The sequence below is a fragment of the Ctenocephalides felis genome, unplaced genomic scaffold, assembly GCF_003426905.1.
Source record: "Ctenocephalides felis isolate EL2017-DRISC unplaced genomic scaffold, ASM342690v1 CF-g0.4_SCAFFOLD_00845, whole genome shotgun sequence".
Lineage (NCBI taxonomy): Eukaryota > Metazoa > Arthropoda > Insecta > Siphonaptera > Pulicidae > Ctenocephalides > Ctenocephalides felis.
The window spans coordinates 52,028,414-52,044,790 of NW_020536999.1; the positions used below are offsets into that span (position 1 = coordinate 52,028,414).

Below are 16,377 nucleotides of genomic sequence, written 5' to 3' on the forward strand. Positions count from 1 at the left end.
TACTTTAGCAGAGGTATAAACAATTAATATAAAATAAAAATAGTAAATAAACAATTAATTAGTTAAAGAAATCAATTTTACAAGAGATGAATTATATGTCTGATAATAATAAATAATAATAAATATCTGACGATCTAGTATTTCTATCGAAATACTAGATCAAGGTCATATACAGTGTTATCTACGTAAAAAATGTACTCATAAAATTCATATTGCATTGTTGAATAAGGTAGCTATTATTTTATAAAATTCCTTCAAAATTAAAAATAAGGCATTGGATCTGATTGCCTCCATTTTAATCATGGGGTAAAAAAGAATAGGTGACAAATTTTTAAAAAATAGCAAAAAAACCCAAACACAATCATGAATTAGCTGGGAGTTTTACTGATCATAGTCAGATTTGTTTGTTATGTGTTTTATTGTGAAATAATTGGTTTGGTTTTCACAATATGATTACCCAGTTAAATTAGACCTTTGTGCACCGCCCTATCCTACTAAATATAGATCCACTGAAAGAATAAATAAAAATCTATTTTATGAAGGTAAAAAAGAATAGGTGACAAATTTTTGAAAAATAATGAAAAAAGCATAGTTCTACAATGATGAATTAGCTGGGAGTTTTACTGAACATAGTCATATAGTTATTTGTTTTATTGTGATATAATTGTTTTGGTTTTCACAATACAATTGCACAAATTGGACTTTTGTGTCTCGCTCTACATACTAAATATAGACCAACTGAAAGAAGAAATAAAGAATAGGTGACAAATTTTTGAAAAATAACAAAAAAGCACAGTTCTACTATAATGAATTAGCTGGGAGTTTTACTGAACATAGTCAGATAGTTATGTTTCATAGTCACGTTTGCTATGTGTTTTATTGTGGAATAATTGGTTTGGTTTTCACAATATAATTGCTCAAAGTCAAATTGGACCTTTGTACCCCGCCCCACCCTACCGAATATAGACCCACTGAAAGAAGAAATGGAAAACTATTTTATGGAGTTTTTAAATGCAACTATTTTCAAAACAACAAGTGAGAATTAGAAGAAAATTTAGAAAATTAGAATTACTACATGATACCATTTTGAAGCAAATAAGGAACAGTATAAACAACTAATAATAAAAAATATTGCTGGTCTCAAAAAATACCAAAAGACCAAAATTGTTAAGATGAAGTAGAATGCAAATATTAAATATTAAAAAAAAACATAGAATTGAAAGCAGTGACAGAGGTCACATGGAACAAAAAGGTTAATAAATAGATTATATACAGAGAAGGAAGGCGAAGAAAAATGGTGCTCCCATGGCATGAAATTGTCTCCGGGCTTTTTATATTGAGGTACGTAAAACTGTAGCTAAACAAAAAATACCTTTTTTCAGTAGTAGATATTTCTTTTGATCATGTATGTATTACTATGCAAATTTGATAAATTATTATGTCTCTTCTAATTGGGTCATTTAGAATTTTTTCACACTCAAACTTCTAGTTGTCCTTAAATGGTTTGAGAAAACTACCTCCAAAGTGACGGGTGGCGCAAGAGGCCAGAAAAGTCGGGCTTTCGAAATGAGAATAAAAAGTACATTTTCCACGATGGTACATTCGAACGTATCTCCTTCTCTACTTGCTCTCTCTGTGAATTGTGTCCGAGTTAAAAGAAAAAATCTGGCAATAAATATTTTCGGACACATTCAGCTTTCAGCCAGCATAGAGGTGACGGTAAATCAGAGATACGGCTAGTTATAACGGATTTTGTATTTGAAAAAATAAATGAGTAGTAAATTACATGATTTTCATTTTGCCATATAATGGAGAAGGTATTTAATCTCCAAGTTTTATTTTATGCAATTGTGATATAAGAAAGTATTTACTACATATGCTAGATACATTCAAAAATAATACCACGAAACAAAAATTATTCATTTTGAGCACACATTTAACTTTTTGAAGGAAAACTTTACGTTTTCAAGAAGAATTCCGAATTGGTAAATTTATGCTGTTTAGACGTTTCAAGTCTTTCTGAATCGAATGAGACTAAATTTGGAACAAATATGTGTGTGTATGTAAAGCCGATTCGACCTTTAGTCGATGTATTTTCAAAAATGGCTGGACCGCAGTTCGATAACAACTATTGGTGATTAGTCCTGTGCGAAGATCGGCGAAGCCGTTTCTTTGTAATTAACAAAAGCTTGTAAAAATGTTTGTCCATGTTTTGGCTAGCAATCTTGAATCGATTTTAAAAATCAAAAACTATTCGAAAGGTATTGGTTGGAAATCGCGTTGATTAATTTTTGTTAAAGATTGGCCGGACCGTTTCTTGGTAATTGAATATTTAAAAAATGTTATTTTTTGACGTTTTTGATAAAACTTTGTTAAACAACAGATTTCGCAATCCAAAATAATGTAATAAAATATTATAGTTGAATTATAAAAATTAACCAAGGTTTACAATTTCGCAGCGCGCTTAAGTGATTCTAACCAGAATCTATGCCACTATGAATTTTTGCATGAATTTGTTCTGTGGTGTTTTCTAAATCGCTACTGATTACAGTTGACGTCCACATTTAAATATAATTAAATTTAAGAACACAAAATAGATTAAATAAAATGTGTTAAATAAAAAAAACTTAATTCATACAATTACAAATTTCTTATAAATTTGTTTGAAAGACATCAATCGAAAACGTATTGATCATTTTTTAGTAGAAGCAAATATTTTATTTTTGAAGTAGCAGTTGACTACTTGATCTAAGTAACTCTCAATTCCCATTTATTAAGTTGATGAAGAATGTCCAAAGAAGTATGTTTTTATATAGTTCAATCAATTAGACTATGACTGTTAGCATTGCAAAAATACTTTAAAAAACATACTAACTGCAAATTCTGCTTAATTTTTATAGTTCCTATTTTATATAAAAAATATTTTTTTAGTTTCACACAATTGTATTTAAAAAAGAATTACCAATTTCAAATTCGACCCATTGCCATTTATTTATTATTTTTGTTAGATGTCCACCAAGAACACGAAATTATATGGGAAATGAAAATGTAAAACTAGTGGTGTATTGCATTGTGCCTTCAAACCAATTTTGGAACTTCCAGTACTATATTGAAATATTCAAAGAATAAAATTTAGTTCAAAAAAAATTTTTTTTTTAAATAAAACAAATTTAAAAAAAAATAATTTTTTCTCAAAAAGCAACTTTTTTGTGAACACAAGCAGAAAGTTTTTTGAATCATTCAAATCGGATGCTCAGTTCTCTCAGAAACTAGATTACAATTTTTTGCATTTTTTGTTTCGTATTTCCGAAACGGATGGACCTGTCTTTGCCGAAAGACATCTCCCTATCAATAGCAACCATTCGAATCAGTTGATCATGCGCCCGAAAACGTGGACGAAAAATTATATACATACAAATATACACACACACATCCGATTTTTCTAAGGTAAGGCAAAATGTTCAGAAACCTTCGAAACGTGAAGATATGCAATAATTTTAAATTTTAATTTTTGGACGATTACAGTAACTTACCATACGGTAAGTTAATATAACTAAAAATAAAAAATATAACTGATATAATAAATAAGTCATATATAAATAGAAAAGTAAGTATTAAATAGATTCGTAATGTAGTTAATTACCCACTTGGTATGATAATAAAAAATAGATAATTTTGACCGCTTAAATTATAAATATTAGACATATTATAAACCACAGAATTAAGCATATGATAAGCGTCTAAAATCATAAAGTGTACATTTACTACGTTCTAAATTCAACATTCATAGCTTATATCCACATGAACCATACCATATATAGCTTGGAAAATATCGTTGATGAGAAATTTACTATTATTAAAACTGGTTTATTATAGTGACCTCGTGATTATTTCTACTTACCGCATATAATATCTAAAGCAGCTCTCGTAATATATGGATACACATTAAATTCTTCACCGTCCACTGCATGCTTCTTCAACAGTTTGACAAGAATTCGAGCCTGCACTTGGATGTTGTCGAAAAAGCCTTCGAGAGTGCCAAAATGGAACGCTGGAGTTAGGACTTTTCTCCTGTTTAACCATTTCGAACCTGTATAAAAAATTTTAATAAATTATATACTAGCCAATAAAATTTTTAGTTTAGATTAAAGTTTAGTTTAAATTATAACAATTATAAAATTACAAAATTAATATAATTTAATATATAAAAAAATGCTAAATCCAATAAAATAACTGACTTGTAAGGAAATTAAGAAAAATGAAGAATAAATTTTTAGGAATGAATAATGATTACGAATTTAGCATGTTAATTGGCATGTCAGTCATATGTATCCGATGCTAAGAAAATACATATTACCTAAAAATTTCTTGGCTTCTCGAGAAAAATGTTTTAATGTCCAAATGTTTTAAGGGCCATGTCCGTCATATATGTGTGACATAAAAATTAATGTTTTTTTTTTCAGAAATGTTTGCTATTTATTTATTCTTTGATACATTAAGTTTCCACGATACTTTTTTAATTAAGTTATCTAATAAAGTTACCCTGGCCAATATGAAAAATTTCCTAATATTATCGTGGCTAATATCGTGTTAATATAAACAAATTTATATTAATTGAAATGGTTATGAAGTATATAGAAAATAAATGTTAAAGAATAATCCAAAAATATATAAATTTAATATTTATAGTTTCTATTATACAAAACTATTTTATTATTTATATGCGCGCATTAAAGGTACAATACCATAATAAATAGAAAAATCAACTTTAATAATAATTAACTTTTTTACCTCTATTTGTTAAGGGACACAACTATGTAACCGCCTAAAAAAGGTGATTTTTGGGAATTTATAATAAAACTTTATCAATCATTTCAGAATTTTAGGAATATATTTATACATGCTTTAAGAATACATAGTAAAAATTATTATTAAATATTTTTTAAGTTATCGTCGATCTCCAACGGCGCGACAAAAAAAGGCCTTTCACTGCCGCAGTGATTCCGGCCTTTTACATGGATGAAATTTAAAAAACAAATCCCGTTAAACTAGATAATATTTTCTGTAAAATGAACTACGATAAAAAAAAAACAAAAATTGACAAAAGGACGGCGTTTTTTTAAAAAAAAGTCGAATTTTACCCGAAATTTTGGCCGTTTTTCGACTGCCAAAATTCGATTTTTGATCCGATCAAAAAATCGATAGTTCGTTTTACGGAGAACTATATATAGAACATGTAGAAAAAATTTTGGTAGTGATTGGATCATTTGTTTTCGAGTAATCGCTGCAGCAAATTCGGAAAATGCTGTTTCAAGAAAAACGCGTTTAAAGATTAAATGATGGTTATACTATATACTATATATATACTCTTTAAATGGCTGTGACTCAAAAACTATTTAAGATATCGATTTAAAATTTTGGTATATTATTTTTAAAAGTATAACCTATCGAAATATGAAAAATTGAAAATACGATTTTTTAAAAACTTCACACTAGTTGTATACCCCTTAATAAAAACAACTAGAATCACAAATGTAATTAATCTGTTTTTAAAAAAAATCTCTTCTCATGTTATTCATTTGGAGTTTGTTTTATAAGTCAACTTGTAAAAAAAAATATTTTTATTTTGTTATATATATATATATATATATATATACATGTATATATATGTATGTCTATAAATATTATTCTATTCAAAATCGTAATAATATTCGGTTATTCAAATAGAAAATGTGTAATAGACGAACGATGGCCGATGGCTGAAACGATCGTTCATTGATGTATATCAGTGGAAATCCAGGCGATATTACTATAATCAATTCACAAGGCTATGTTTGCCATTACTATGTGACATTCAATTTCACAAACGAATCGAGATTTTTGATACGATGAATGATATTCACTATATCAAAATATTCTGAATCACATATCATATAGAAGATATACACACACATTTTCATAACCATACGTGTATCTATTGTGCTCGGAATGAAAATCTAAATGAAAAACATAAGCTGTTTTGTATAAATATATACATTATTTAAGAAGTGTTGGAAACTATATTTCATAATAATATTATAGTAATAGAAAATAAACTAGAGGAGTGCATGACATCGTGCCATAAGGCAAATTGTTGGCACTTCCCGTACCGTAATTAAAAATCTTGGTACGGAACCCCCAAAAAATTGACACAAAATGTATACACAAACATTTTTGACCGCCAAATTACATTTTTTTAACTTATTTTTATTGAGAGTCCACAACCGCTAGACCTGCCTTCCCAAAAATTTAATCAGTTCTTTCTTATTAATACAAGAATAGGAAGACTTATCACAATGATAAAAAAAAAATTTATATTCATATGTAGTAGTGACAACGGTTTTCACTTGGAAATATAGATAGAAATATGATTCAAAGTGAAAATAGCCCTTGTCCAATATTGCTGCACCAATAATAGTCAGCCCTATTAGATAAATTCTAATAAAATCATAAAATATGGATGGATTAACCTTAGGTTTACCATATAAAATACGAAGTAAGAAGAAGTTTCAGCCCAACAGCTTATAGAACGGACGGTTCTCATTGCTGTTGATATATAACAATAAAGAAAATAGTATCCGAAAACGTCGTAAATGAGTTATGTATTAACTTCCCGAAGGAGAAATTTGTGTTTTCATCAAATAATCCGAATCGCTAATTTTATGTTTTCTCGATGTTTCAAGCCATTCTGAATCGAATGAGACCAAATTTGGAGTAAGTATGTATGCGTGTGTGTACATGTATGTGAACAGATTTTTTGCCGTAAATATACGAGTATATCATGATCTTATAAAAAATACTAAAATATTACGACCTTAGGACAAGTAGTTTAATTTTGAACATTCATCAAAGTTTGAGAAAATGAGATTTTTTTTTGACGTTTGTTAAAATTAAAATTAGACGATTTACTTGGTATAACGATAGAGAACTTGGCCTTAATGAATATACTAAACCATCAAAGTCCTATGGAAACTGGTTCAATTATAAAAATTGTTGATTCTTGAAAATTTGCTTTTAGAAAATAGTTCGAGTTAACGTGTTTGTTCGTTTTCAATTATGTGTAATAAATCCACTCGGAATACTTTTAATCACTCATAAATTAATTTATTTTTTATTGATTAAGTCGTTTATTTACACACATCGGGATCAAGGCAAAATACCAATATTAACTAGTTTGAATTTTAAAAATTTAAACTTCATCACAGAAATCATAATTATTCAATTATTTTCTAATGAAGTATAGTATATATAGTAGCAAATACATCACAACAACACACAGAACACTAGCAAGAGTAGTTTTTCTTTCTTAACTTTCGACAAGAAGTTTTAATTGCAACATTTTTCATTATTATTTTTGCACATTAACAAATTTATAAATATAGTAATTGATTGAAATATTGTAAATATAGTAAAGAATGAAAAAATTTGAACAACTTAAGTTAAGTTAGAACTTAAGAGGCCTATAATATGTAGTACTAATTTGATTTAAGCCTCTTCTACAAATGGCAACGCAAACAGTTTTTCCATCCCTGTGTGAAAAATTACTATTAGAAGTTTCTTAATAAGGTCAATATTGATTGATGCAACAATGTCGAATCAAGACTATTATCAATTGGAACAATATTGCTATCAATATTTCAAAGTGAAAACTGTTATCGCTACTTGACAACAGGTTTGGTAGTTCTAATCACTTACCTACGGGCGATTACCAAATGCAGCATTTGAGATTGAAAATATTTTTGATTACTTTTTAAATAATAATAATAACCAGAATATTCGAAACTTCACTGTAGTTCCTGTCCAAAAATATTTGTGTTCCCTTTGGGAGTCGTTGTTAAAATTTAAGGACGAACTCAGTATTGCCTGGTTTTTATAATCGGAGTAACGGTACTTTTAGTTCTTGCGCGATATTCAGATACGTACTTTGTACAGGGATGAATTTTATAGACGTAGTTTAACGATAAATGAATATTGAAGCATTATAAACAAAAAAAGATACATTTTATCAAAAATGTTAATAGAGTAATAGCGATCACTACGAGTAAATTTGGGAAAGCATTAATTTTGAAGTGAAATATTGATGAAAACAGTTTTAGGATGAGAAACCCTAGAACAAGTTTTGTTTGAAATGATTAGTTCAGATAAATAATACTTTAAGACAAATCAATTTGACTGAACACAACAAAGAGTTTCATAAATATTTTTGCAATATTTAATACGCTTACGGAACCTGATACTTTTTACCTTCTATTTATGAATCGGACTTTCAAAATTTATTTGATGTTTATGATCAAACCACTTCTAATATGCCTATAATATTTTTAAGTGTTCGGTTTGAATATCAGATATGCTTAATTTGAGACTTTCAGTTCAATTGCTTTCTGAACTTAATTAGGTCTCTTACCCCAACATGGTTTGACCAATTTGAATTATTAATATTTTATTGTTTACACTATATTTATATATATATATATATATATATATACATATATATGGTTATTAAATTAGAAAAAAATACTTACCTGAAGATGTCAATAAACCCAGGCCTAACCATGGATGCAAAAATTTATATCCATACGACTTGTCGATGTACTTTGAAGATGACATTATGGTCTAATAAAAGAAATTTGAAAATTAATAATTACTTATTATGAAATTAAGCATTATAATGAAATAAATGTCTTTACCTCTAAATATTCAGCCTTTCTGATAATTACGACAGGAATTGGTCCAGCCCAAACTCTAAATAATGGACCGTTTTCTTTGATTCTTTTGGCAAAAACTTTGAACACTTCTGTAAAATAAAAGAATAGTAATAATAAATTTAACTATGAAATGATACTATGTATCAGTAGTGGCAATAATAAAGTTATAAATAAATTCAGAAATAAAGTTTATAATTAGTAATTAGATTCGTTGAAAACGCAACAACAACGCATAATGCAACAAGGACAATTCAGTACTTTTGCGAATAGAAAGTTTGTAACCAAGCCTCGTAAAAAACTCTTAGAATTGAAATTTAAATATATAAGCCAGTAACCAACTGCAATATTCAACTTAAAAGTTTCTTTAACACTAGCTTGAGAAAACGATAACAATATGAAAATCGCATTCATATTATAATATTGATTTAAAATTATAGTTTCTACTTTTTTTTCTAAAACATTCTAAATCCAGCAGGCTGAATTTTTTAGAAAATAAACTACACAGTAGAAAATTTTATTCTAAAAGTAGATATTTGCGTATAATCATTATGAGAGATTATTAAAAAACTAGTGCAAAATTAAATCAGACAATAATAAGTAATTGAACCATAAAAACAAATCAGATCAGAATACATGATGCAATTGAAAAGTACATGTACTTTAGAATCCAAATTATTTGATAGAACCATCTGATAAAAAATTGAAGCAAAAGAAACCTTATTGTGTAAAATTATTATTATTATAATTAATTCATATTCAATAACCAAAGAAGACGAAAACATCCAATCATTTTAAATTTTGCTTATTAAAAAAAATTAAACTAGAATTCTATCATCAATACCAGTATATTTATATCCTTTACCTTCTCTTGGAACTCTAAAATCCATAGTGTTTCCGACCAGAGGCTTCGCTTTCGGTCCTGGTAGTCTTTCGACTAATTCGATGAATTTACGTCTTCTCATCCACGCCTGGATCACCAGGATTACTGGATAGATCAATAATGCAACTAAAGCTGCTAATACTACGCTTCTGTCCATAGTCACCTGATGTGTTTAAGGAGCACTGGAATTAATAGATTTAATTAATACTCATGAAATTTAATATTATCGATTTTGAGCAGATTTGTAAGTAAATCAAGTAGTGTTATATTTATATTAAAGATTAAATAAATATTTATAAAAGTAGTAAAATAAAAAGTATATATCTTTATAGCATATAATTTTAACCTGTAGCAGATATCAAGAAAATAGGGATTATTTATTATATGAATTATATAGAATGAAAAATTTAGTTAAACCATTTAATTTATTTAATTTAGTGGCAAATATTGATTATTATAAAATTACATATAAATTTTTAGTTAAATGTAAAATGAGAATTTAAATGTAGGAAACTTTATATATAGCTAATTTGTAAATAAGAGGCCAAATAAAAAAAAGTATATAAAAGTCAAAGCCTGTAACTAGTTTACAAAATATTCAATACATTAATAAAGTTTTCTAAAAACAATATATTTTAGACATCATTTACATGGATGCGTAATGTCGTGATTTTTTCAAGTCGAAAACAATTTAAGAACTGTGATATTAGTAGTAATATAGTAAGTTATAGTAGTAATAATATAATTACTTTTAATGAACTTGTAATTTGAATTATTATAAATATTATAATGCACTTAGCATTAAAATATCCCACGAATACTATTATTTAATTTTAACTCTAATCATCATGTTAAGCATTATTAACATTTTCCAGACTAATTATTTTTATATCATAAATTCAAATTCAGCATTTTATTGATATGATCTGGTTTTAATAATGTTTTATTTTTTTATTGATAGCAATAGTTATTTTTATACTAATAATATAAAAATAACTATTTATATTTTGTAAATTTTGTTTGTAAAAATTGTGACTTAAGCTTTTATAATTTTATTAACTTCCTGTAGGGTAGTTATAGCAATGGATCGAAAAACGAAAATGAAAATTTTTGCATTTCTCGATGTTTTGAAGGTTTCTGAACATTCTGGCATACCTCAGAAAAAATGGATGTGTGTGTGTGTGTTTTGTATGTCCGCATTTTTTCGTCCACGTTTCGCACGGATCAACCGATTTGAATGGTTCAAAAATAGTCGGTTCCTATTGATAGGAAGATGTGCTCATTAGTTTTTAGCAAAGGCAGGTCCAGCAGTTACGGAGATAAAGAGCAAAGAGTGCAGAAAATAGAAAACGAGTTTTTGAGAGAACGGAGCATCCGATTTGAATGATCTGAAAACATTCAATTGGTAATGATTGGGAGAAGCGGTTATTAGTTTTTGGCAAAGGCAGGCCCAGCCATTTCGAAGATACAGAGCTAAATGTACAAAAAAATGCAGTTTTTGAGAGAACTATGTGTCCGATTTGAATGATTCAAAAAACTTTTTGCTTCTTTTAACTGTTTGAATGATTCAAAAAACTTTCTGCTTTTAATTGATTTTGGAAAAAAAATTTTAGTTTCAATTTTTTTTTCGAATTTTTTTTTTGTATACCGAAAATAATTCAGATTTCATTTTGAATTCTGACTAAAGTTCTAATATACTTTGAACAAATGATTGTTAAATGTTACAATATTTATAATAATCTATTTGAAAACAATGAATATTCCTCAAACATTTCGTTACGGTACGGGAAGTTCCAGCAATTTGCCTTAAGGCACGATGCCATACACCCCACAAGTTTAATTAGTATTGACAATTCAATCAAATATTTTATATTATACAAGTCATGTATCAATGATTACATTTTACTTAACTATATTTATGAATTTTGTAAATAAATAAATAGTATAACATTTGTAAAAATACTGGCAGTTATTTCACAATAATTATAATTTAAATTTAAGTGGAAATATGATAAATTTTTTAATATCATTTTAAAATTATTTACATTTTACAAATTGTGTTATGAAATACGAAGGTAATATTCAAGTAGCATTTTGACTTGAGGAAAATATATAATTGGTTTTAATTATTTATCATATTATTATATACAGTATTAAATCTGTGATCATAAAATTAAAGATTATAAAGATCATAAGCGGAAAATTGTTAAATAACTGTTGAAAATAATACACACACACACACACACACACACACACATATAATATATATATATATATATATATATATGAGTTAGTTCTTGAGGGCGATACATCAAACAAAGAAAAGCCAAAGATTTATAAAATAATCTTTATTTTCCAAACGTTTCGACATTCAATTTAATGTCATCATCAGTGATCTAAAAACAGTATGAAAATTAGTATATCTAGGTAATTATAATATATGTGGATTGGTAAAGTAACTATACAATAAGAGAAAAATTAACAAACAGCAACACTTAACAACAAACCAAATATAAAAGATAGTATCGCCCTCAAGAACTCACTCATATATTTCAACATCAAAATTAACTACTAAATCATATATATATATATATATATATATATATATATATATAATATACGTGATATATATGTATATTTTTAATATTTTTCATCAAATTCTTCCATAAATTATTAATATCATTTGTTAGTAAATTAATATATGCAAAGTCACAAGATTAACGAAACTCAAAATCATCGTGAATATACTCGTCGATTAAACTCACATATAAAAGATAAATATTTAATTTGTCTGCAAAATCATGCTTATAATTAAGTAAAATCAAAGGTTAAAAATTATCGCAGACATGCCTATAAATATTGTTGTTTATTCACATATAATTAAATTTGATATTTAAAATCGAGTTTGATCTGGAAAATGAGATTAGAAATAGATATTGTTATATTAAATTATTAATGATTAGGATCTTGTTTAACCGATAATGCATTGTTGCGATGCTGGATTTAAAAAGTTTAAACACAAATACTTTTGTTTGTGCAATGTTTTTATATATATATATATATATATATATATATATATATATATCAGAATATTGTATATTAAATTAATTAAATTAAATAATCAAGAATTAAATCAATAATACAAAATTAAATATATAATTTATAGCTTATTTAAATAGTATTGAAATTGTTGTCGAAGTAAAGTTGTGATGCCGTTTTAATAATTAATCTTGTTAAAATAGGCAATAATATCAATAGCAAAATTTTAGATTTGTTAATACTGTCTTTCGAAAAAATGAGTACCTTTACTTCGATCTAATACATGCATTTTGATGTAAATAAATATATAATTAGTTGCTTCTGGGAGATTTAACTTTTATATCGTACATTTGTAACTTTTATAATAAACATATAATTAATAGAATATTATACCCAGTGGTGTTGTCGAGCCGGAACGCGCCGGAACGTCGTTCCGACAAATCATTTTTGGGAAGGAACGCGTTCCGGCAAGATAAAATATAAAAAAATCGCTACATACAGAAAATGATTTAATAAGTAAATTTTATAAATTATTATTCAACTAATTTTTATTAAATGTTCTTATTATTGTAATAAACATACATATATGTGCACACAATGGGTTTTGTAATAATTTTTGTATCTTTCCTTTTCGAACGGAACCGGAAAAAACATGAGAACCGGTTTTTGAACCGGTTTATGAACCAGTTTTTAAATTTTAGCGTTCCGACAAAAATATTAGCACACACCCACTGGTTTTATCAAAGTCGTTTTTAATTTAGTTACATATTGAGGTGTATGAACTGAAATATTAATTACAATACAGTAGTGTATTTCAAATTTCACATATATTACTTTAAGACCGAAAAGTGTCTGATGCCCAATTATTTCGGATATAAGTTGGACTTGTTTCGGACATAGCGAGCGTTAGTCAAATTAAATAAATAATTTAAGACATTCATATAATGGAAATTGATCGTAGCGAAAAAAGCAATTCTATAAATACAAAAGCAAATTCTATAAATACAAAATTCAATTATTGATTAACCTGGTAGTAGATTGAAAAATTGTACTCCTAGACTAGTAATTCCCAACGTGGGGCACACGCCCCACAGAAAAATCCATTTTTAAATTCAAAGGGGGGAGGCAAATTAAAAAATTACATGACTTTAACCCACTTGCTTTGGGTGATTTGCATGTAATTTGTAAATACTGTTAAAAATTTGTTAAATATATTATGATCATTGTTTAGTTTAAGTGAGCACACGATGCATGTGTAAATCATATAATTTTTCCATATATATTTCCATAGCTTAGGTAAATAAGCATCCCTCTTTAGATCTAGTGCAAATTCCAAATTCTGTATGCATTAATCTGTTTATTTATAAATTGCCATCCCTTCCAGACAGCAGTATAATAATTTTTATATTATATTTTTAAATTTAGAATTTTTTAGAATTCAGTAAGTTGCGAGACTAAGAACATCTTAAGAAAATCAGCTCGCACAAGTTACTCAACATTTAATAAAATTTATAATTCTATGTCTATTGTCGCACAGTGCACACAATCATTTAAAAGTGCAGTAATTAATTTCCTATGAAGTGATAACGGCAAAGGCAGCAATAAGGTGTAATCGATGCCTTAACGGATATTTTGGATATTTTAGATATTCAATACCCTACATTTTATACCGAATACACCTAACCTATATCTACTATATATCCTATTACCTATAATTTTCTTTACACGATACATTAACCCTACCGAGAATCGAACCCGGGTCCGCCGCGTGGCACGCAACAACCTTATCCACTAGACCACCGTAACGCTACAATCAACCGTCTTTTTTCGCGTGTCGTCGCGCCACCTTAGTATTCATTACCTAATTAATTAGAAAATGACCCGCGGAACAACAGTGCGTTCCAATATTATATTATTACTGGGGGTACCCATAGGGTAGTGGTTAAGGTGCGCGACCGCCACGCGAATCCCGGGTTCAATTCCCGTATAGACAATAATAGGTAGAGATAATACATAGGCATAATACATAGTTATAATAAGTTAATGACGGTGTAGGTATATCACGGTATGATTGATAATAGATATCTACCCATATACAAAATAATATAGTATAGTAAGATAGGTAATAGGTTATCTATCGTATTATTGGTTAAGTCTTATAAAGTATTGTAATAAATCTTGAGTACTTTTATATCATAATAAATACCTGTAAGTATTAATGAATACAAATAATACCACAATAAATATAATTAATGTTATTAAAGTATATAAATTAATGTACTCAATGATTCCCTCATACTTGTATAATTTAATTTATAGACTACTAGCTGTATATAATAGAGTTAATTATATAAGAAGTCAATATATTAGATTCGTGAGTTCTTATCGAACTATATCAAATTTTTTGAACCGTTTATGAACCGGATTTTAAATTTTAGCGTTCCGGCAAAAAAAGTATTAGCACAACACCACTGATTATACCAAATGCTAAGAATAGTTCAACAAACAATATATCAATTTATATAATTGTCATAACCATAAATAACCAGCAAAAGTGCCTAATTATTTTTTTTTAATTTTATTAAAACTTAACTGTATATTCATGAAAAAACTTTCCTGAGTTTTATCATAGAGAATGAAATTAAATACTTACATTTTTTATGTTTGATTGATTAGCTGTTAATTGAAAAGTATTTGAAAATACCTTAAAATTATATTTTGCACTTTTACATTTTATTTAGAATTACTTATAATACACACGCAATCTTTTATAGAACAGTTAAATTTTGAAAATAATTCCTGAATTATATCATATTTAATACTATTCGATGTGACTAATAATAGATACAATTAGCGGATTTATATAATTCAAATTCCTACTAGCAAAACATATCATTGAAATTATAATATTTCATAAATCATGCACACTATTCATTATAATTCAAACTTCGGATTTGAATCAATAATTGATTCCTAACTATTACATTTATAATTCAATAACGAATAATTAGTTTTTATGATTAAAATTTATTCTATTTTGATATTGCTTTATACAGAATGAGTATATATTATAGTAATTTGAAATACACAATGAAAGTCGATATTTCATAAATAATGACTTTTGTACAATAATTTCTGCTTGAAAAATTATAGTATAATATGCATCCTTAATTGGATTATCATCAACAGTAATAAATATTTTAAATAAAAATGCAATATTTTATTATGTATTGGTAATATTCTAATGGAAAATCACTAATGATCTATATATTTTCTTTACTTATAGAGTTATTCAAAAAAAATGTCATTGGCCTTAATGGTATGGGGTTAAACCATAGGGAGTATTTCATCAGAATCGAGTTTTTAATCACATATTTATGAAAATAAGCAATTGTCACAACTTAAATATTTTGCTTGAAAAGAAGCTAACAATAAAAATGTCAGAGAATCAAAATTCGTCAAACGAGTATTACTGCTCTATTTGCCCATCATTTAGAGTAGGATTCTAAAAGATCTTACAAGACCAATTATATTCCTTTATTTAATATAAATCACATTTTAATCATGAAAAGTATATTTAAATTGGCCTCAATCACTTGCTCGCTATTCTTATAAGACACTCATAAATTAAACAATGGTTTCTTATAGATTAAAACTATGATTTACATATCGGGAAGTTCATGCAATTTTCCTTGAGGCAAAATACCACTTACG

At 27.1% G+C, this 16,377-nt stretch overlaps 1 protein-coding gene across 1 annotated transcript in view; it reads right to left on the reverse strand.

Annotated features, from left to right (window-relative positions):
• LOC113363865 (cytochrome P450 4C1-like) overlaps positions 1 to 9,806 on the reverse strand; it is a gene marked incomplete at its 5' end in the record, with an annotated part of 201,304 nt that extends 191,498 nt beyond the window's left edge. The window contains 4 exon segments of the mRNA XM_026606351.1: positions 3,902 to 4,090; positions 8,562 to 8,652; positions 8,727 to 8,833; positions 9,607 to 9,806. Of these exon segments, the coding sequence (XP_026462136.1) occupies positions 3,902 to 4,090; positions 8,562 to 8,652; positions 8,727 to 8,833; positions 9,607 to 9,781 (562 nt within the window).
• Between the last annotated feature and the right edge of the window lie 6,571 nt (positions 9,807 to 16,377).